This window comes from Elgaria multicarinata, chromosome 1 (assembly GCF_023053635.1).
Source record: "Elgaria multicarinata webbii isolate HBS135686 ecotype San Diego chromosome 1, rElgMul1.1.pri, whole genome shotgun sequence".
Taxonomy (NCBI): Eukaryota; Metazoa; Chordata; class Lepidosauria; order Squamata; family Anguidae; genus Elgaria; species Elgaria multicarinata.
The window spans coordinates 195,969,177-195,990,892 of NC_086171.1; the positions used below are offsets into that span (position 1 = coordinate 195,969,177).

At 43.1% G+C, this 21,716-nt stretch overlaps 1 protein-coding gene across 5 annotated transcripts in view; it reads right to left on the bottom strand.

Annotated features, from left to right (window-relative positions):
• The window catches only part of RIPOR3 (RIPOR family member 3), a 115,728-nt gene that overhangs the window by 53,668 nt on the left and 40,344 nt on the right, over window positions 1-21,716 (bottom strand). For 4 of the 5 annotated variants that reach the window (XM_063146228.1, XM_063146236.1, XM_063146244.1 and 1 more), the window contains 2 exons: window positions 10,723-10,850; window positions 1,752-1,898 (listed from right to left, as the gene is read on the bottom strand). In XM_063146228.1, coding sequence (XP_063002298.1) covers window positions 1,752-1,898; window positions 10,723-10,823 — 248 coding nt within the window. In that variant the 5' untranslated portion in view covers window positions 10,824-10,850. The remainder of the gene's footprint in view (window positions 1-1,751; window positions 1,899-10,722; window positions 10,851-21,716) is intronic. The other variant, XM_063146259.1, reaches the window with a different exon arrangement.

Sequence of the window (21,716 nt, forward strand, 5' to 3'; positions counted from 1 at the left end):
TGTTGTCTGAACTGAGTCTTTGTCTCCACTGCTGATGATCTCAACTGAAAACGGTTTCTCTCCAGACCCTAAGTGAAGTACACACCAGCCATCAACGCCTATTTAAGCAAGCATCTTCCAGCCATCAGTGCTGGTTGGGGAAACATCATTAACAATTAGCTAAAACAAAGTCTGGAGAAAAGGTCATCTCCTTTACTTGATGTTTATAAGAACACCAAGTCACCAAAGGCCTTCCTGGTCCACCATTGTGTTCCCACCACATCTTGGAGAAGCCCAAAAGCAGGACATGAGTGCAACAGCATCCTCCTGCTTGTGTTCCACTGAAAGCCATTGCTAGCCATAGCCATATCCTCCATGAATTTGTTTCATCCTTATTTTTATAACAAGTTGGCAACCATCACTACATCTTGCAGTAGCCAATCCATAGTTCAAATACATGCTGTGTAAAGAATTATTTCCTTTTATCCAAACAGCTTCGTGGGATGACCCTGGGTTCCAGTATTCTGAGAGAGGGAAAAAACACTTCTCCCTATCCTCTTCCTCTACACCCTGCATAATTTTATACATTTCTATCATCCTTCCCCTTACTTGCCTTTCCCCCTGCCCCAAACTAAAAAGACCCAAATATAACCTGCTTTTATAGGGGATTTGCTCCAGTGTTTCGATAATTTTTGCTGCCTATTTCTACAACTTTTCCGTCCCTACAAATAATAATTTTCAGGTTTAGTGACCACAACTGTACACAGTATTCCAAGCATAGCCATACCATAGATTTGTACAAAGGCATTCTGATACTGGCATGTTTTAGTTTTGATTCCTGTCCTAATAATCCCCACTACAACCCCAAGACCCCTTTCCCAGGGAGTCACCAACAGCTCAGACCTCATCATAACAATACATCTTTTGAGATGTAGGCCCTTTGAGCTGAATTATTTCTTTATTCTCTACAACAGGGTTGCAGAACCTCAGGCCCGGGGGCCAAATTAGCCCTCCTGCGGTCCTAATCTGGCCCTTTGAGGCTCCCTAGAGGGCCACACCCATTCCCATGCCTCCACCCCTTTCTCCCAAACTACCAATCATTTGCTGATTTCCTGGCTTTTCTGTAGTTTCTTTTCCCATTCTAAAAGATTGAAATGCCTCTCCTAAGCTTTAAGCTAAAATATGGTGGTATTTTGGGACATTTTGGTCCTGGCCCCTTTTGCCTTTGGTCCTGACCACCCCAGAAGTGCACATCCCAGAATTTCTCCAAAATGGAATTTGGCGCTCAGGATGAAAGAGGTTCTGCACCCCACTCTTAAGGACATAAGAAGAGTCATACTGGATCAGATCAAGGGCCACTTAGTCCAGCATTCTGTTCACACAGCAGCCAACATGGGAAACCCACAAGCAGGACATGAGAGCAACAGCACCCTCCTACCCATGTTCCCCAGGAACTTGTGTAACATGGGCATGCTGTCTATGATCATGGAGGTAACACAGAGCCATCAAGACTGGTAGCTATTGATAGCCTTCTCCTCCAGGAATTTGTCTATTCCCCTTTTAAAGCCATCCAAATTGGTGGCAATCACTGTGTTGTGGAAGTGAATTCCGTAGTTAAACTATGCACTGTGTGAAGAAGTACTTCCTGGGTTCTAGTATTATGAGAGAGGGGGGAAACATAGCACAGTGGTGGAGCTAAATGAGTATTACACTAAAAGATAAAAGTGAGCCTCCAACAACTTAATGTACGCCAGGGTGGGTGGGATCCTTACTTTAGTCCTTTCTTCAAAGCTTCAAAAACCTTCTTCACTTGTTGCGGCTTGGGATCCCAGATGACTGTGCCTTTCTGGAGAGAAGGGTACAACTTGGCAGATTTCAGAGACATTTTGGACCTCGTAGAACCTTTGCTGAGAGATTTTCTGTAAAAAGGGCAATAAATAAATAAAGAACCACAATAAAGCAAACCAAGAACATCAATCGCTTTGGTTTCAGCACCCATGGATGCAACAGATTGTGGTTTATATCTAATGTTAGTATAATTAAAGTCTGGTTCATTTCAATGGATCTACTCCAAGTATGACTAACTGTGGATACAATCCTATAAAATGAATTGAATTCCAAAACCTGATCGTCTGCATGTTTACTCAGACATTAAGTCCCACCAAATGCAATGGAGCTTTCTCACAAGTGTTTATTGGATTGCATTCTAAAGGTGAAACTACTTACTACCTTTGCAGAAGTAAGACTAGGGTGACCATATTAAAAAGAGGACAGGGCTCTTGTATCTTTAACAGTTGTGCAGAAAAGGGAATTCCAGCAAGTGCCATTTGTATGCATGCAGCACCTGGTGAAATTCTCTCTGCATCAAAACAGTTAGACCTGTACTCCTTTCCACATGGTCAACCTAGGTGAGACATTCTAGGAGCATAGCAATTACCCAAGTTTGGTTTTCTTCAGACTGAGGTCACTGGAAAAATATTGGTATTTTGTAGTATTTGCATTTATTTACAAATATCCAGTCTGACCCTAGGCAGAGGCACTTTAAATACTCAAAGAGACAGCCAAAAAGCCCACTACTCTCACATCAGAGCTCCAGGGAACCCGTGTTTGTCTTGTAAGATTGTCTCACACTCTTAATCACCCTTATTTAAAAGTCCAAATGAATTTGATGGGGCTTCTTAGTCAAAATGCTTAGGATCGGACAATAAACACCCATTGGATTGCAGCCTTAAGTGTGAGGGGTGTCTAGGGTAACCAGAATGATGTTTCACCCATTTTAATTCCTTCACAATGCCTCTCAGGCTACAGCATAACCCCAGAGGCATCGTGGGAGAATGAAAAGGCTAGGTACAACCACCCACCAAGGCTACAGTGCTGGGCAAAGCAATAGAAATTAACATCTACGCATTAACTTAACAGGATGGCAAGAAGGAACTAAGGCCACTAAAACCAGACATGCAGCTGTGGAAGTAAACTACAACCTTATGCAAACTTACTTGGGAGCAAGGCTGAGTGGCATTAGCTTGTGAGTAAATATGCTTGGAATCATGCTTAAAATGTCACTGAAATACTTCCTTCCTTGTGGGTAGAGGTGTCTAGCATGACAGTATTTGTCCTCTTTGATATTTGTATAATCTATCCATGGACCTGATATTGTAAATACTTCTGCATACAAGACAAACTTTCCATAGGTATGAAGGCTTGGAACTTTATACTCACCACGCAACAGTTAAAAAATAAAAACTGTTGCCAAAACCAGCAGCATTAGATTAGCATATATGGCGCATATTAACAGTCATTAAGTCACTTACACCAGAGAGGCCATGAAATGCAATGTGATTATCTTGAATAAATAGTTTTAGATACACTGTTGTAGACTACTTTTTAAATACAGCACCCACTATTATTTTTTATTATTATTCCCCGCCTCAATCAAAATGGAGAGGCGGGTAAGAAATAAGTTTATTATTATTATTTCTATACCATTCATGGAACATGATCCTAAGCATGTTTAACTGGATGCAAGTCCCAGTGAGTTTATTGTTCCTTATTCCCAGTTAAGATCATGCAAGTAAACAAAGTTCTTTGTTGTTCTAATAACAACTTATGAAGCTGCCTCATATTGAATCAGACCATTGGTCCATCTAGCCCGATATTATGTACTCTGGGGATGCCAAGAGCTGAATCCAGAACCTTCTGTATACAGATCAGTTACTCTACCATGGAGGTAGGTTCCTCCCTTTCTTCCTTAACCCTGTGAGACAATACGTTAGTTTTCCATTGGTTGCAAATTTGGAAAGAGGCTGAAACAGAATGGATTACTCCAGGCCATCCACCAAGTTCATGCTTTAATAAAAAAGGTAAAATCCTTTTTTTATGCACTATCCACAAAACTATGCTAGCTCTCTCACCATAAAAAGTTAAGGATCACAACATTAAGGGATCAATTCCAAGCATACTTATGAGCACAGGCATTTGCTTATACTGAGATTTACTTTTGAGTAATTGCACTCCTGACCCTTGACTAAGGCTATACAAACCTAGTGCAGTGGCTCAGAGTCTGAGATATAAGCAGAGAAAGTCCCTTGTTCAAAGTCTCATCTTTGCCGTGAGTTCACTTGCTGGCATTAGGCAAACTATTATTGGTCAGTGTCCTATCTACAATATGTCTCTAATAATACCAACCCACTTTGCAGTGTTGTTGTAAAGATTACGCAGATAATGCATGTGATGCACACATTATTGATGCACAGTTTCTGGGGAATAAGCCCCAGTGAAGACTGTAGGATCTGCTTCCAATTAAAGCCAGTAGTATTAGGCTGTAAAATATACTTAGAGGAATCACTTCTTTCTTAAAGATATAAATCTTGCTTAACAGCCTATTTCCCTCTTTTTAAAAAGCTTTTTAAAAAGAAGAAATAGTCAATTGCCTATTTAAATAGTCTATTTAAACACTTGGACATCTTCTGCCTTTATAATATTTTTTTAAAAACAACAACATAGGTCTTTAAATTTCTGCTCTCCCTGCTAAACCAATTTATTTATTTTCCTGTTCAAAACACAGGACAGAACATTAATTTAAAAGTGATTCTGAAGTCCCATTTGGAAGAGAAAAAATCCAGTAAGTATCCCTCACAGCACTGTACTCACTGTGTAAACATAGGGAACAATTGCACCACTGAGTATTGCTCACCTATATAAGATGAGTAAAGACAGCCAAGGGAAGTCCTTACAATTTCTATCAAAACTTGTCTCGTTGACAGTTTCCTGGCTAGGCTATACTAAACTCCTCCCCCACAATTATTTGTACCTGACTTTTACTATCTCCCTTCTTTAACCATGTATTTACTGTTCAGAAAGTCTATCTAGGTAAATTCTTCCCTCCTTAAAGGCAATCTGTTATTTTATTGTAATCACATGGATTTCTACCCCACCCATTCAAAAAAAAAAAAGCAACAGTAAACACACCTGGCCTCATAGCCCAATCCAAGTCATGCTTACTCAGAAGTAAGTCCCACTAGTAGAGTAGTAGGTTTAGGATTGCAGCCTCAGTTGCATGGAGCAGCTAAAGTGTACATACAATTTGCTATCTCCAGGATGGAATTACTGAAGATTGATTGGTGAAAGGATTAGGAGTTCTGATAATTAAAGCTGCAGTTATATTATATACATAGTTACTTACTTAAGAGGTTAAAGGTGCAATCCTATGCAAGTTTAGATAGGGGGAAAAGTCCTACAATTCCCAGAATGCCCCAGCCAGGACAGCTGGTTGGAGGGATGCTGGGAGTTGTAGGACTTTTTTTGTCAAAACAAGCATAGGATGTTGCCCTACAGTTACTTAACTTTAACTTTAAGACTTAAGGTTATTGAACTCAGTGAAACATGCTGAGATCACAGTGTTGCAATCCCCTGCAGGCGAAAGGTACAGTCATTGACAATTCAATTGAATTGCATAGAAGTCATTATTTTGACTCTTTATATTATTACTGTCTGATTTAATTGTTAAAACTGTTATGCAGTTGTGTGCCTGTTGGCATTCCTTATAACATGTTTAACCCACCATGGATCACTCAAAAATGGTGGGTTAGCATGTCATGTGGCAGGAGAATTCCCTCCCCAAGTACCCATGCCTGCTAACCATCTTCTGCAAGATGGTTAGCAAGTATCTACGGTGGTTCCCATGTTGTTTGATGGGAACTCTGTGGGGTTTTGGTCCCAAAATAGCAAGAATCAAGAAAAGATGGTGGTAACTATAGAGCTCACTGGCAAGAATGACCACCATTTCCAATGATGCTCTTGCCGTGGTGATCATTCTCTGTGGCTGATGGTCATTTTTTCATCAATGGAGCAGCTGCCGGCCACCCGCTCCAGGTGCAGAAGATGGCGGGGTGTACAGTTAAACCACATGGAGTTAAGTGTCCAAGCTATAGAGGGAAGCAGCGTGGTTTGCCATTCGTGTGGCAGGCCCACGTGCCATGGTTCCATTATCCCTCCCCTCTGCGTAGTTCCCCTACCCACCAACACATCCACCATACACATCTGAACAGGCCCTGTATCTATCTTCACCTTTTACTATAAGAGCAGCAAATCACATCCATGCATGGAAAGAGCTGGATGCTTATGTGCATCAACATGGCAATGCTCTTCCTGGCTCACTGAACCGGTTCCTTGTGGATGGAGATACTGCATTTGTGAATGGAGATATTGATTACCCTTTGGTATTCAACTTAAGCTGGATCAGAGTCCATGTATTTTGAGCTCTTCATATGAGGGCAATTAATCCAAGAAATAAAAAGACTATGGCCACAATCCAACAGCACATTAAGCTTATTGATTTCAATTGGCTTATGCGTGTTTAATGCTATGTTGTACTGTGGCCTGTATCTCTTGCAAGAACTCCAAGCTCAAAACCCATGGAATCTGACATTCTTATAATAAACATTGCCTAAAAGCGATGCACAAATCATAACAACAGCATCTGTTTTCTAGAAGCACTGAATCCCTAATCCTAGCGCAAACCAAGCTGCTTTCCTAGTTAAATGGTACTTGAATGTTGCAATCTTTCCACCTCCCTAAAAGTAATAAAGACCTGATTGTTGTTTTTTAAATGCTTTACAGCTGAAAGTAACTGAATAACCTTCAGGGAAATGTAAACTCGCTTCTTTCAGAGCATTCTTACCCTGCTGGAGGTGCTTTGGTCCTAGAAACAGCTGTTTGACTCCTTTTCCTGGTCCTGTCTTTCCCCTTAAGAACTCCCACTATGTACTTAAGACTCCAATCTGTTTATTCAATTGACTGCTTGATTTCTTTTTTCCTCTTTCAGAGTTAGGTCTACCACCACATCACTTAAATGTCTTTCTGGCAGTAGGCTAGTTGGATATTGTTCAGGTCCGATAATGGATGTGGAAATCCGTGGACATACATAGATGTATTTTGGGGTGTGTGAGACCCAAGAGACCGCCTCCCACATGAACCCGCCCAGCAGTTGAGATCCGCTTCAGAGGCCCTAGTCTGTGCTTCCCAGCATGAGAAGTAAGGCAGGCAGTGGCCACTGATGATGGGACTTCTTCCTCCGGATGATTTGCCTGGTGCTTTGTTTTCTTTAAGCCCCCAGATGAAAACTTTTTAATTTGAGAAACTGTTGTGGGTGCCACCACAAAATGGCTCCCATGGAGGATGTAGCTACTCACATAATGGCTGCTATGGGGGCCTGGCTAGTTAGTAATGTAAAGCCAAATTCTTCACAGAAGATAGGGTGACCATATGGAAAGGAGGACAGGGCTCCTGTATCTTTAACAGTAATGTATAAAAAGGCATTTCAGCAGGTGTCAATTAAAGAAGGTGAAATTCCCTCTTCATCACAACAGTTAAAGCTACACTAGCTATAGCAGAGTGGCCAGATACAAAAGAGGGCAGGGCTTCTGCCGCTTTAACTGTTGTGATGAAGAGTGAATTTCACCCTCTTCAATTGACACCTGCTGAAATTTCCTTTTCTACATTACTGTTAAAGATACAGGAGCCCTGTCCTCCTTTTCATATGATCACCCTACAGAAGACATGCAAGAATTTTGGATGAACATAAAAGGTGGACCAATTTACAGGAACGGGGGACCTCAAGTTGGCAGAGTTACAAGTTGGCAGAATTGGAGGTGCAAAGGTGATGGGATGGGGAATAAATGCATTTATCTTATATGTATTTTTTTCAACTCCATTCAATTCTACATCCGGTCTTAGCAAGGCAAAGCTAATGGACAGGTCAGAAGAATGTATGTCTGGCAAGCAGCCAGAGGGAGAGGGCTCTTCCAGAAACGGACAGGCAGAGTTCAGTCCTGGACCAAGATTTCCAGAAAACCATGGTAGGTGGAGTTAGGACTTTCGGAACCCAGTAAGTAGATGACTTGATCAGCTCAAGCTAGGCAGAACCCTTTTATACGTCCTGCTCTGCTCAGGCTCCTCCCCCTTGCTGAGGCATGCAGAGCCTTAAAGGGGCAGCACTGTGGCATAGAGTTTGGCAGTCAATTACCTCTTCATGATTTCATGCCACAATGGTGAGTGGGTTCAGTGGAGCATCAGGCCCTTAGTAGTGCAGCTGCTGGCTCCTCAAAGGACTCAAGGGCACCTAATGTCTGGAGTCCGTCTCAGCATTGGGACACGGGCTCTGTGCCATCCCAGTCTGAGGGGCTGTCTAAACATTCGTAAAGCCCGGGGTGGCTGCGTGGCACCAATAATACGATGCAGCAGCAATCGCTTAACCACCCCCGGGGCTTTCCGCCAAAACTGCAGAGAGAAAAAGTTGGGGACTTACCCCAACTGTTTTCCACAGAGCAAGGTTAGGATGTGCAAGACGACGTCAAGACAGACCCTAAGCCTCACTCCGGAGTCGAAGCAGAAGTGTGGCCAGGCAGATCATAGAATCATAGAATCGTAGAATAGCAGAGTTGGAAGGGGCCTACAAGGCCATCGAGTCCAACCCCCTGCTCAATGCAGGAATCCACCCTAAAGCATCCCTGACAGATGGCTGTCCAGCTGCCTCTTGAATGCCTCTAGTGTGGGAGAGCCCACAACCTCCCTAGGTAACTGATTCCATTGTCGTACTGCTCTAACAGTCAGGAAGTTTTTCCTGATCATAGAATCATAGAATAGCAGAGTTGGAAGGGGCCTACAAGGCCATCGAGTCCAACCCCCTGCTCAATGCAGGAATCCACCCTAAAGCATCCCTGACAGATGGCAGCCCCTGACTGGTCGCTGCCTGCCCAGGCAGAGGACAGTGGACGTGACCGGCTCCAGAAACCCCACACTTTCCCTGTGGCATCAAGATTAGCCACCGCTGCCCAGCAGCAGCGAAAGTGCAGGGTTTTGGATCATCGCAATGGCAACCCACCGCCGTAAAGACAGCCCCTAAGCTGCAGGCCCTTCATCCTCTGGGTCTGGGTCACTGCCAGTTGTCAAGGCTGTGACATCCCATATATTTGAGGAAAGTAACAAGCAACGCCGAATTCAAGACAATAGCTTCCTGGAGACCCAAAAGTGGTTTTGCAGAGATGTCCTAGACATGCTCATTATTTGTGAGTCCTAATGTAAAATCACGTGAAATTGGTTTGATGGGTTTTTATAGTATGTCAAGCAGGAGTATCCTGGAAATCCGTAATCATGTAGTCTGTAATCATGTTGACAGCTGTTGTAATAGATGTATATGTTTTGATGTCACTGTCCTATTATATGGTACCCATGATGAGTAACACACTTCTCCTCCTCCTCCTCTCTTCACACCACTAGCCAGAGCAGTTTTTAAAGGGTTGTCTTTAAATTAAAGGTTGAATTTTTTTTAGTACACTAGAAGATTGGTGAGTATCTCCATTCATGCTCAGGCAGATGGGGGTTGGGGGTCACAAAGGATCTGTGCTGTGATTTTTACAAGGGAGTTAATGAAGTGGGGGACAAATTATTGTACAGCTTGGGGGTTTTTAACCCCAGAGGGCCACACCCCCTTCCTCTGGCTCCACCCCCTTTCCCCCAGCAGCAAGCATTTGGTGTTTTCTTGGCTTTTCTGCAGTTTTTTCCTCATACTAAAAGGTTGAAATGCCTCTCCTAAGGCATAGCTACTGGAAGTAAGATCTTTAAGCTACAATATGCTGTTATTTTTGCCCCACCCTTTTTGCCTTTGGCCCCGCCCACTGCTGGACTGCAGCCCCTGAGACCATCTCCAAAAAGGAAATCTGCCCTTGGAGTAAAAGAGCTTCCCCACCCCTTTGATACATGCAGTTTTGCATCCCAGAAGCTTAGCAGACTGAGGCCACAATCCTATAGGATGACCATATGAAAAAGAGGACAGGGCTCCTGTATCTTTAACAGTTGTATTGAAAAGGGAATTTCGGCAGGTGTCATTTGCATGCATTCGTTACATGATGAAAATCCCCTCTTTTGTATCTGGTTATGCTAGGCAGGGCTCCTGCAGCTTTAATTGTTGTGATGAAGAGAGAATTTTCATCACGTGCCGCATGCACACAAATGACACCTGCTGAAATTCTCTTTTCAATACAACTGTTAAAGATACAGGAGCCCTGTCCTTTTCATATGGTCACCCTAAATCCTACAAATACTTTCCTGTAAATGTCCTATTGGACCAATATCTGAGCAATCCTGCATTGGATGGGGTTGTGCATCTAAAACATGCAAACCATTTATTCCAGTTTTGATGCTTGCAATGCTGTAATTGCATCCATCAGAACAAGAAGACGCGTGGCTGCTGCGAAAAACAGCAGCCTTGTGTCTCCTCCTCTTTCCAACTACTGTGCACCATAGAAGGCATGATGTGATGTCATTATTCTACAAGTTTCATGCCACTACAAGCATCAGCAAATGAAGTAGGGGAAGGAGCGGGGAAACACTAAGAATAATAATGGTACATCTCATGTTTTGAAGTACAGAAGAGGAAACTGAGGACTTCTGTTTGTGACAGCAGGACCTGGTCTTCTGTCCTGCCTAGTTCCTGCCTTAGCCTAGGTACGAAGTTTGTATACTCTTATGTTTTCGCTATCTAAGAGGGAATGTAGCTTGTGAGGGGGAAATTCACATCAGCAAAAAGGATTAAATCCCTCTCCTAGCCGCTACTGTTTAAAAAATTAAACAAATGGGAGATCTGACCATGGATTTGCAAGGCCTCATCTAGGCATTGCACGAAACAGATCAGGTGATGGAGCAGAAGTTGGAGAGGAACACGTCGCTTGTAACTGTGCCACTTACGCTAACTTTCGGCTGTGTGCGCTGCTGAATCCGGCAAAGGAGCAGCTCCTGTTGATTCTTCCCCCCTCGGCAGGGGACACAAACGTCAATTTCACCGACATGATTCCTGGTTAACAGGTCTGCTGCCTCTAGAAATTAAAAGAAAAAACAGATGCTTTAAAGGATCAGACAGGAAGCAGAGAAAACACTTGATTATATATCCAGAACCTGTGTCCCTGAACAGGGCTGGCGCAACACATTTTGTTGCTTGAGGCGAAAGACAAGATGGCGCGCTTTCCTGGTCAATGTACAACAACTGGCAATTCAATCTGTCTACAATGATAGCAGTGGAAGAATGTCTTTCAGCACACCTGAAGGCAGCAGGCTAGCTTAGGGGGCCTAGATCAGGCCGCGAGGCACAGACCGCTCTCTCCTCCAACACGTTGTTGCCACCTCCCAGCATCTGCTACCTGAAGCAACCACCTCACTTTGCCTAATGGTAGGCAGGGCAAGCTGGGAGTTGTTGACTTTTTTCCCCAGTCTAAACATGCGTGGGATTGCGCCTTAAAACTTCAGATCAAAACCAAAGGCCCATCCAGCTCAGCTGTCTTTTCTGACTTCTTCTAGGTCTCTGGCAGGGCCTTCTCCAGCACTTGCTACCTGAGATGACTTTATCAGAAAATGCCAGGAACTACAAAGCATCCCTGCCCACTGAGCATGCACTCTGTGGCTGAGCTACCCAGCCCCCTACCCAATCATTTGCTTTTGCTTTGGGGCGGGGGGGTTGTTCTCTTTTTGTGGCACACGATTTCTCTCAAGTTGTTGAATTTCCCATCCAAAATTTTCTATCTTGAAAAATACACCTTCAAGAGACCCCATTTGTGGCCACTGTGTTTACAAGAGGGAATAGCTTTTAGAATAGCTACTAGTCCTGATAGCTACATGCTACCTCCAGTATCAGAGCAATAAGTCTGTATACACCAGTTGCAGGGGAACATGGGTGGGAGGGTGCTGTTGCACCATGTCCTGCTTGTGTGTCCTTGGTCAACAGCTGGTTGGCCATTGTGTAAACAGAGTGCTGGACTGGATGGACACTTGATTTGATCCAGCATGACTCTTCTTATGCTCTTATACAACAAAACGTAAAATTATTTTGCTTTTTGTTGTTGTTGTTGTTGTTGAATTTCCCATCCAAAATTTTGTATCTTGAAAAGCACACCTTCGAGAGACCCCGTTTGCGGCCACTGTGATTGCTGTAGGGAATGTGTTTGCACAAATATTACAGGTTCCTACTGGATATTTTGGTAACATTGGCACTGAGAAACACACCCAGACCCACCATTCCGCAAACTTTTGAAAGGGCTTTAAAAAAAACTAAAACAAACAAACAGTGAATGGAGACTGTGTGCTCCCTTTCAATACCTCACCAGAGTGTAAACGTTCATCTAGACATATGTTTAAATGGCAAACCTCAACAACATTATCCCTCCCTCAAAATCCCTTTTATTTTATTAAAACCTTGTCAGTGGAGGACTGTTTAAGCTCTTTAGAGGCTGTGCACTCTTACCTCCCCACCCACCTTCCCCGAGCTGATGCAGACAGAGACGAGTGTTTTTGAAGGGAAACAAGTAGCAGGGCCGTTACCCCCTACAGAAAAGCTACCTCTTGTCTCCATTGATTACACAGAGGACATGATATGATTCTACTATCATTTTTAAAAAAGAGACCTGCAGGGAGTATTGTGAAAAGATTGGGGGAAGTCTTTGATTCGTGCAGCAATTGCACTCCCTCCAGGTTTACCAGAGTTCTCCTATAAGAAGAGAGCTGCCTGCTAAATACATTTTCTGCAGCACAGACTTTCCCCAGAACAAATAACCCATTGATACATCCTCCAATTTATCAGTGACTGTGTTGGCTAATCTCTTTTGCAAGCTGTAATTGTACTGTTCCTTACTCTGCCCCCCTGCCCCATTACAAGGAAACTCTGGTATTGTGTGTGTGAATTTAATTAAGCCTATAGACATGGGCCAAGGAGCAAATTTATTTATTTATTATTATTATTATTATTATTATTATTATTTATTAATATAGCACCATCAATGTACATGGTGCTGTACAGAGTAAAACAGTAAATTTAAAAATTACATTTTTAGCCTGCTCCTGCCATTTTATATGCACAACTCTGCTGGGGTAGGTGAGGTTGATGGATGGTGACAGGCCTAAGGTCACCCATGGAGCTCTGTGGCTGAGTGGGCATTGAAATCTGGGTCTCCCTGGGAATGTTCAGCTTGGGAAAAAAGGCGAGTAATGGGAGACGTGATAGAGGTGTAGCCCACAACATCTGAAAGGCACCACATTGTCTATCCCTAGTGTAGAGTTTCTATGTCACTGCCAGTCAGCAGTAGGAATGCCTGGTCTTAGTGTACAAATGCCCCATACAATGGCGACATATCAGCATAAGAAGCTGCTTTAGACTAGGGTTGGTGAGCAACAGCGATTCCACTAAACATTTGTGAAACCAGTGAGAAACATTTGGTGAAATAGATTCTCTCTCAAAGTTGTTCCTCTGAATAATTTTATTTTTTTATTACATGTCTATCCCACCTTTCCTCCAAGGAGCATAAGGCGGTGCACATAAGCCTCCTGACAACATGTCGGATAGTTGATTTGCATAAAATTTGCATATGCTAATTTGTATGTATATGTACAAATTTAGAACTAATTATTATGATTTCAATAGAAATACAGTACATCTCACCACAGTGTGGAAGACACTGACCAAGTTTGCATGATTGCCATGGCTCGCCGTGGCTTATTTGACCATCACAAGGAAGAGATGGGCCTTAAAGTTGCCCATCTACAGCACCTAGACAGCCGACTGAGCAAGGCACACAGGCAGAGGGCCCGTTCGGACATCAAACAGCCCACCGTGGCTTATTTAAGCCATGGTGGCCTGCGACACGGGCAGGCAGCCATTTTGAATTCTCAAGACACAACTGCAGCTTCCCGTGTTCTCCGAACGACACAACAAGCTACGGTTTTATGTAACACATTTGCTTGTAACACAACACAACACTAAGCAGCTAATACTACCACCAAAACAGCCACCCACTTATGCATGCATATAAGCATACACATACACACACCAGTCTTGGAACTAGTCTAATTTCTTGGCAAATATTCAGCTGCTACAAGCTAGCATCCCTAGCTAAACAGGAGTGCCTGCCTCTCTTACAGTTTTCAATCAATGGTCTAGCTGTCAAGGGAAGAAAGAGATGAAGTCAGACCATTCATCCACCCCACACTGCCCCTGCCCCCATCATCCTGGCAGTGCTTTGCATAATTCTGTAACTGGATCCACACAAACAGGCTTGTACAGACTGCCACTAAAATTACACAGGACTCTTGTTTATTTTTCCAGACGTTGTCCGATACATACCTTTACCACACCAGGATCAAGAACTTGGTCACTGGCAGCATTTTGCTCCAAAAGCATAACATTGTCTCTCATTAATAACTCAGGTCATGTTGACTTCCCCTAAGTCACTCAGTTTCATTTGGCTTCTTTTTCTGTTTCCTATCATCACTCAGGCCCTTTTGTTCCTTGGGGGAATTTGCTTTTCCACTGCTGAGTGTGCACAGAATTTAGACCACAGGGCTACTATCTCATAAAATGCAAGAGAGAGATAAATTCAGTATCAACAGCGAATGGAAGGCAATGAAAAATCCTCACACGCACACACGCAACCAAGCAGCACTAATGTAAACACCAGATCTAAAGTTTGTCTTGAAAAAGAAAGAAGGAGAAGCCATATCCTGCCACTCATTCATGCATAAGCCTCCCAGGGTGACCACTTATCCATTGCCAAAAAAAGAGGACAAGAGAAGACACCTATTTGCATAACAGTTGCATATCTTAATTTGTTTGTATAAAGGAAAATGTAGAAATAATTATTATAGTTTACATATACTATACATCCCACCATAGTGGTGAAGACTATGACCAGGTGACCTATGTGCCTGCTCAATCTACTGCCCAGGTTATAACTGTTGATGGCCAACTTCAAGGCCCCTGATCTTATGGTACCTTATCCTTCAACTGGACTTGGACTGGATAGCCTTCTTAAGTGCAAAGAGAGGACACCTTTAAATAGAGAACAGTCCTCTGACAGCCCTTCTAGTATAGGATGACACACGGCCACCTAATATCTTCCTTCCTATGCCAAAGTAGATGTGACTCCATTCATGCAATTAGCAATTGCGCGATATAGGAGTAATTAGCTGGTACAGGAGTTCAATCCAGATTAGGATTCTGGCAAAGGGATAAAGGGATTTAATCCTTCCCCACCCCACCCCTTATTACAGTACAAATCATTGTCTGCTATTTAAATCGGGATGGCAGCTCCCCTCCCATTGTTGCCTTCAAACTGACGCTTTCAAAGAACATACATACAATTGCTAAGAGCTACTGAAGCAGCCTGAATGACCCCAAAATAAATTTTGGGCTCCTCTGTATCATACATCTCCATGACCGGAAGACTGTTGCTTTTGAGATGCACCAGCATGCTCCATCATTGAAGAGTTGGCTTTGCGCACTGTGCTAAAACACATGATGCCACCAGGCTACACTTACAAATAAAAGAATGGAGATTTTTCAACACCAGAATAAGATTTGGGCTTAGAACACGAGTTGCTGCTGATCAAATATAAAGCAGGGAATAGGAACAAATTTGTGGGACAAAGGGTGTGAAGGACTACCAAACTCTCCCCCCTCCACACACACACCAAATACACATATACACAAAGAGACACTCAACCCACACCACTACCACGATTGGGGACAAACTATACATGAGCTTAACTGCATAGTTTTGCTGTTGGGTGCATGGCTTTATTTTCTCAATTGCCGGTGCAGGGAGGCCTATCCAGAAGAGAACCGAATTTTGGGGGAAACAGATAAATTATTTTAAAGCCAAGGAAGAGGGGATCTCTTTGGATTCAGGGATGTGCATAAGTACTATGCATTATAAGAAAACAAAATAAAAAAAAAAACAAGTGTCTAATCCTTTTGGAACTTTCTGCAAATTTCCAGGTGGTGGGGTTTATATACTTTGCAGTTCCTTATTGCTGTTTTTATTCAACAATCATCCAACAACTCCTAGCTCTCAACAGAAAGTGATTTATAGGGTGACCATATGAAAAGGAGGACAGAGCTCCTGTATCTTTAACAGTTGTATTGAAAAGGGAATTTCAGCAGGTGTCATTTGTACATATGAAGAACCTGCCTCTTCATCACCACAGCTAAAGCTGCAGGTGCCTTGCCCTCTTTTAAATCTGGTCACTCTAGTATAGCTCCTGCAGCTTTAACTGTGGTGATGAAGAGGGAATTTCACCAGGTTCCCCATATATACAAATGACACCTGCTGAAATTCCCTTTTCTATGCAACTGTTAAAGATACAGGAGCCCTGTCCTCCTTTTCATATGGTCACCCTACTCTACATTAAGGGAAATCATATTGTTTACCCAGGGCTTTTGTACTTCTTGACTGTTTGGTGAGATTGCTATGGGCTGCATTACAAGGGAGGAGAGGGGTGACAAAGGGTTTGAATTGAATACTTCCCCTCCATTCAATTCCATTGAGTTCTATTCAGGCAGTGCCATCTAGTGGAGGAAGATCCTGCTGTTTCCCAGCTATGACCACTTTAAAAATGGTTCTTTTTATCCCAGGATTTCTGGAGGATTCAGCAAGAAACGTCCTGGTTGTTGTCGACACCATGAACTCGACCTGAAAACATCCATTAGTGGCCAACCATGAGCATGCAATAAATCACTTGTTTAGAGGAGCCCTGTGTTGAGCTATGGAGATCTTGGCCATTGTTCACATTATATAGGTTTACAAACTGGCTGTTCTTGGGTGCAGCCTACAAGTTACATGCAAAGCCGCTGGCATTTTAAAAAAATTGCAATCAAAATGGCCTCTCCCACCTATATTTCTGAAGGGAGAAAAGCAGGTTGAGGAAAGCAATTTTGAGCAGAAAGGGCTAAGCATCCCTTCACATTGCCACACCTCTGATCAAATTCGCAGCCTCCTGAGGCTGCTTTTCATTAAACATTATTTTTAAAACTGTTGGTGCATTGTTACACACATTTGTGCTTAATGTGCAGTCTGCCCCAACACCACTCAGTTGCTTCACCAGTGTCATGGGGGAAATGGTAATGCTCTCCATAGCTCAGCCTGATCAATAGATCATGGAACTGGTGGCCCACTGCTCCAACCCAGCTACCAGGACATTCCCATGGGGCCTGCAACACAGCTTGGTGCAATATGATGAAAAATCATTCCATCGTGCTTGTTAGAGCTGAAGTAAACAAACCACTTAATAAAAGAAACGGCCCTTGCATAACAAGCAATTAAAAGAAGAAATAATAAAAGGCTTGGCCTTGTGGTTATTGCCCCCATGACTCCAGATGTATGAAGAAGTGACGAATTCCCGAGGCCTCTCTTTTATTCCCTGGCCTGGAAATGTTAATAACAATAGTAATGCAAACATTAGAAAGTTCCTGTGGTACGTTTCCTGCCTCTGTAAGAGTGTAGAGGAAGGGAATAAGGGGCAGTACCCCTTGCTGATGCTCAAAAGAATTGTTTCAGGCCACTTCTGGTGCACCCAGAAAATCAGCACACATCCACATAGGAACACCATGCTCTGTTGAGTCTGACACCTCATCTACACCAAGCAGGATATTGCATGCACTATGAAAGTCGTATATAAAAGGCAGGAGCCACACCAAGTAGGATATAGCAGAATGAAAGCAGTATATGGTATGTGTCAATGGACCCCAACAGTTGTCAGTGCACATCAATACCACTATAAAACAGTAGTGTGGCTCCTGCTTTTTATACACCGCTTTCATACCATTTTCATAGTGCAATATCCTGCTTGGTGTAGATGAGGCCTAAGTTTCAGCACCAAACAAAAGGAGCACATTGGAGGTCCACTGGCCAAGGATTCTACTAGGATGGAAATAGGCAATAGTTGGTTGGTTGGTAAATAGATTTGGCAAGTTTTGTATTGTTTCCAAAACCTGCAGAGCCTGTTAGACCACAGGCAAGAGTGGGGGGAGGGGAAAATAAATGTGTGTGCACACCGTGGGTAGTGATGAGACACAACTGCTCCTAATTATAACTGCTCTATTTTTGACAATCGTAAAAAATGTTGTCTGCCTTCAGCTTTACACACTGCCAAATCAGTCCTCCAGGCTGGCTGGAATGGGTGTCCTGGCACTAGTATCCCATAGACGGTGTGGGCAGCAGGACAGGGGCAGAACAGCAAATCCACCTGACCATATGTGTATCGCTAAACTTTGACATAAGGCACTTGCGGAGGAAGCCAAAGGAATATAGCCTGCAGCTAGGGATGCTGGAAAAATCAGCAACGGAATCAAATGAGTTTGGATTTCTATGAATCCAACCCAGTTTTTCCCCAAGTTGCATGGATTCCACGGGCCTGCAGGCCATTTTTCCATTTCCTGCCCCCATTGGATAAAGAATGAAAATGCGCATTTGGGGGGGGGATTTGAGCATTTGGGGGATTTCTGCATTTTCTCAAGCGCAAATCTGCACAAACGCAAATTTGTGCAAATTTGGGAAATTGGGGGAGAAAACCACCAATTCTGCCAATGAGCAGACAACAGAAGGAAAGGCACCTGACAATCTGTGAAATGCAAACAGAAAGGACTTTACCAAATCCATATATCCCTAGCTAATAATAATAATAATGGAAGTAATGAACATTTCTGCTCCAGCGTCAGCTTCAACACCGTTGCAATACACTTTTAACAAGAAAAAGGACCCGACCTATTTGTAGGCTTCTCTGCCATTCTTTCCCTTACCCTGTTCCCTGGGCTTCCACTGCCAAAGTAGAAAATTTATGCTTGTACAGAGAGTGGGAAATTGGAGCTGTACCTATACAGTTCTGAGGATCCCAGCTGGGGCTACTTTTGGCATGCGCGTGTCCGTGTGCCGTTGTGGAACCTGTGAGCGTGACCACGATGCTCTAATTCAGGCCTGTTTGGGAGGATCGAATTGCCCTTCCCCAAAGAAATGCAGAAACATATTACAACTGCTCCTAATTAAATAAGAATCTGGCCTCCGTTCAACTGCATTTCTCCCTCCCAAGGAGGAGATCAGAAGAAGACCTCCAACGATGCGATGCTGAAATCCATCTGCAAAGTTCACTTGGCCTGGGCAGGTTGAACTCAGTTCTCAAAGTATTTAATCATTGCCCTCCACTAGGGGCGTGCAGTCATTTCAGAACAAATGAAAACCTGGACTGAACAGTGGATATTCAGTTCAATTTTCATTTGTACCAGAATTTATGCACAGAGAAACATTTAGAACTCCCATTCATGCTCATTTAGAGGAGGGAGCAGGGCAGGCTTACTTCATTTCAATGGTGACAGCAAACCTATCTTTGGCAGGTATTCCTGGAAGTTGACCTGTTATTTTATCCACAATGCCCCGGACATTGTATAATTCCAGGGCACTGTAGAAGTAAGTAACAGGTGGCACAACAAATGAAGATCCCAACTGCTGGCCACCATTTCCCCCCACAGTCTCCCAGAACAATGCAACAACCAAGGCATTGTGGGTAAATAACATGGTGGCCACCAGACGCACCCACGAAAAACAGCTCTGCTGCTGTTACCACCGTAGGCAACAAGAGAGTGAATATTAAAGGAAGAAACACACAACTTAACAATAATATGAGTAAAACAATGAATACAGCTCTGACAAAAGAATGTTTCATAGAAGGAATTGTGAAACAAATGAGGGGTTTTACAATAAAAATGGTGTAACTGAATGGAGGGGGAATCTAGAAATTTTGGAGAGAACAGTGGATAAGATTTTATAAGTAGAGCATGAAAACAATCAATGGAGCAAATTTGCTGGAGCTCTTAGGGAACCCAAAGTCAGAATGGACAAGTAGAACTTTCAGAGCAATGGACCATACATAGCAAGCCAACACATTCAATTTCTACCCACAGTTTATGTGGGAAAGAGTACATGCTTCACATGCAGAAGATCTCAGGTTCCAGAGGAGGCTGGTGGCTCCAACGTCGGTAGAGCGATAAATCCACTCCGGGTTTCAGTCAAAACCAATCGGGACTGTAAAGGAGCTATCCAAGGTGCTGAACCTATTTTGGGGCTTGGGTCAAACGCCTCAGATACATCCCCACCCTAAAAACATGTAACTGAAATAATGTATAATCTTCCATTCTTTTCCCTCTGGGCTGAAATTTGCAACTTTAGCCTCTCAAAGTAGGGCCCTGTAAGAGCCATGTGAGACGACACAATAATAATAATAACAACATATAACTTCCCCTCTAGCTGCTGTATATGTTTATGCCTACTTTTCCACAACACTCGTAATTTAATTGGTTATTTCTGGGCTCAATGCATTCAAAAGTGTTTATAAGGGAAAAGATGACGCACTTGTCTCGGCTCTCATTTTTAGGTGATTTTTTTTCTTTTAGTTATGGGTTCAAATAATATTTACTTAAGTTCGGTAAACTACCTCTGTGCAGAAAAAAAATATTAACACATTCCCCAAAGGTGCTAGGGTTGCCAGATGTCCAGGCCTGACCTGGGAAGAACAGGAACTACTTTGTCCAGAGCAGAGGATAGCCTTCATCCTCCATCTAGAGGCAGCACATTCACTGATTTCATTGGGGCCTAAGTGCTGGTAACTCATCCCTGGATTGCAGCCATCTGTAGCAGCAGGCCTTGCCTCAGGGGAGCAGCGAGCCTTCCTCTTAATCTCTCTATTTCTATTTCTCTCTTTAAAGATCCACCTACTCATTAATTGAAGTGTTCATATTAATCTTGTACCTTACTAAATCTTTAATACGCTCTTTACCTGGAGCTGCCCTTGAGGCTGGTTCGGAAGATGCAGCCAGTGCAGAATGCTTCAGCAAGGCTGCTGAGGCCTATATGTATGTAACACCTGTGCTGAAAGGCCTACACCGACTGCCAGTTTGCTACCAAGCCAGGTTCAAGGTAGTGACGGTCCCCAATTTGGATGGCTTTGAAAGGGGATTAGACAAATCCATGGAGGAGAAGGCTATCAATGGTTACTAGTACAGTATCAGAGACTGTAAGCCCATCTACAGCAGTTGCTGGGAACTTGGGTGGGAAGGTGCTGTTGCACTGTGTCCTGCTTGTGGGTCAACAGCTGGTTGACCAGTGTGTGAACAGAGTGCTGGACTAGATGGACCCTTGATCTGATCCAGCATGGCTCTTCTTAAGGTATTATTATTGACATATAAAGCCGGAAACGACTTAGGAACAGAATGATAAGTCTCCTCTTACATAGACACATTAGACCACGACGATCCTCAGGGGAGGCCTTGCTGTCCATGCCACAACCTGTAGAGTCTCATCTGAGAACAACACAGCAATGGGCCTTCTCTGCGGTGGTCCCCTTCCTCTAGAATGACCTCTCCTCTGCGATATGTCAAGCACTGACCATCATGTGCATTCAATTATTATTTTAAAAAAAACTTCCTTGTTTACCCTGGCTTTCCCCAATCAGTAACTAGTCTAATTGTAGTTGTGTTATTATAATGATGTATTGTTTTATAAATTGCTGTAAACTGCTTCAGGGGTATATAATAGGAAATAGTATATCAATATTCTAAAATAAATAAATAAGTCCCCATACATTTGAAAGCAGTTTGCATGGGAGAGAACATACTGACCGATTTTGCCCATAACCTCTTCACAACAAAGAGGTAAGAGTTAAAGCTCGTAAAATGGTATGGAAAAGACAAGCACAAAAACTCCAGAACTGGGTCACCATTATTATCAAAGTACCTAATACCAGGGCTAATTAAGTTTCAGTTCTTAACTTTCTGTGCAGTGTTAAATCTACTGGGAAAATAAACTCTGTATTTAACCTCTGCTCTTAAGCATTCTTTAGAAAGACCATCGACCTCAGTTGCAATGTCATCTTAA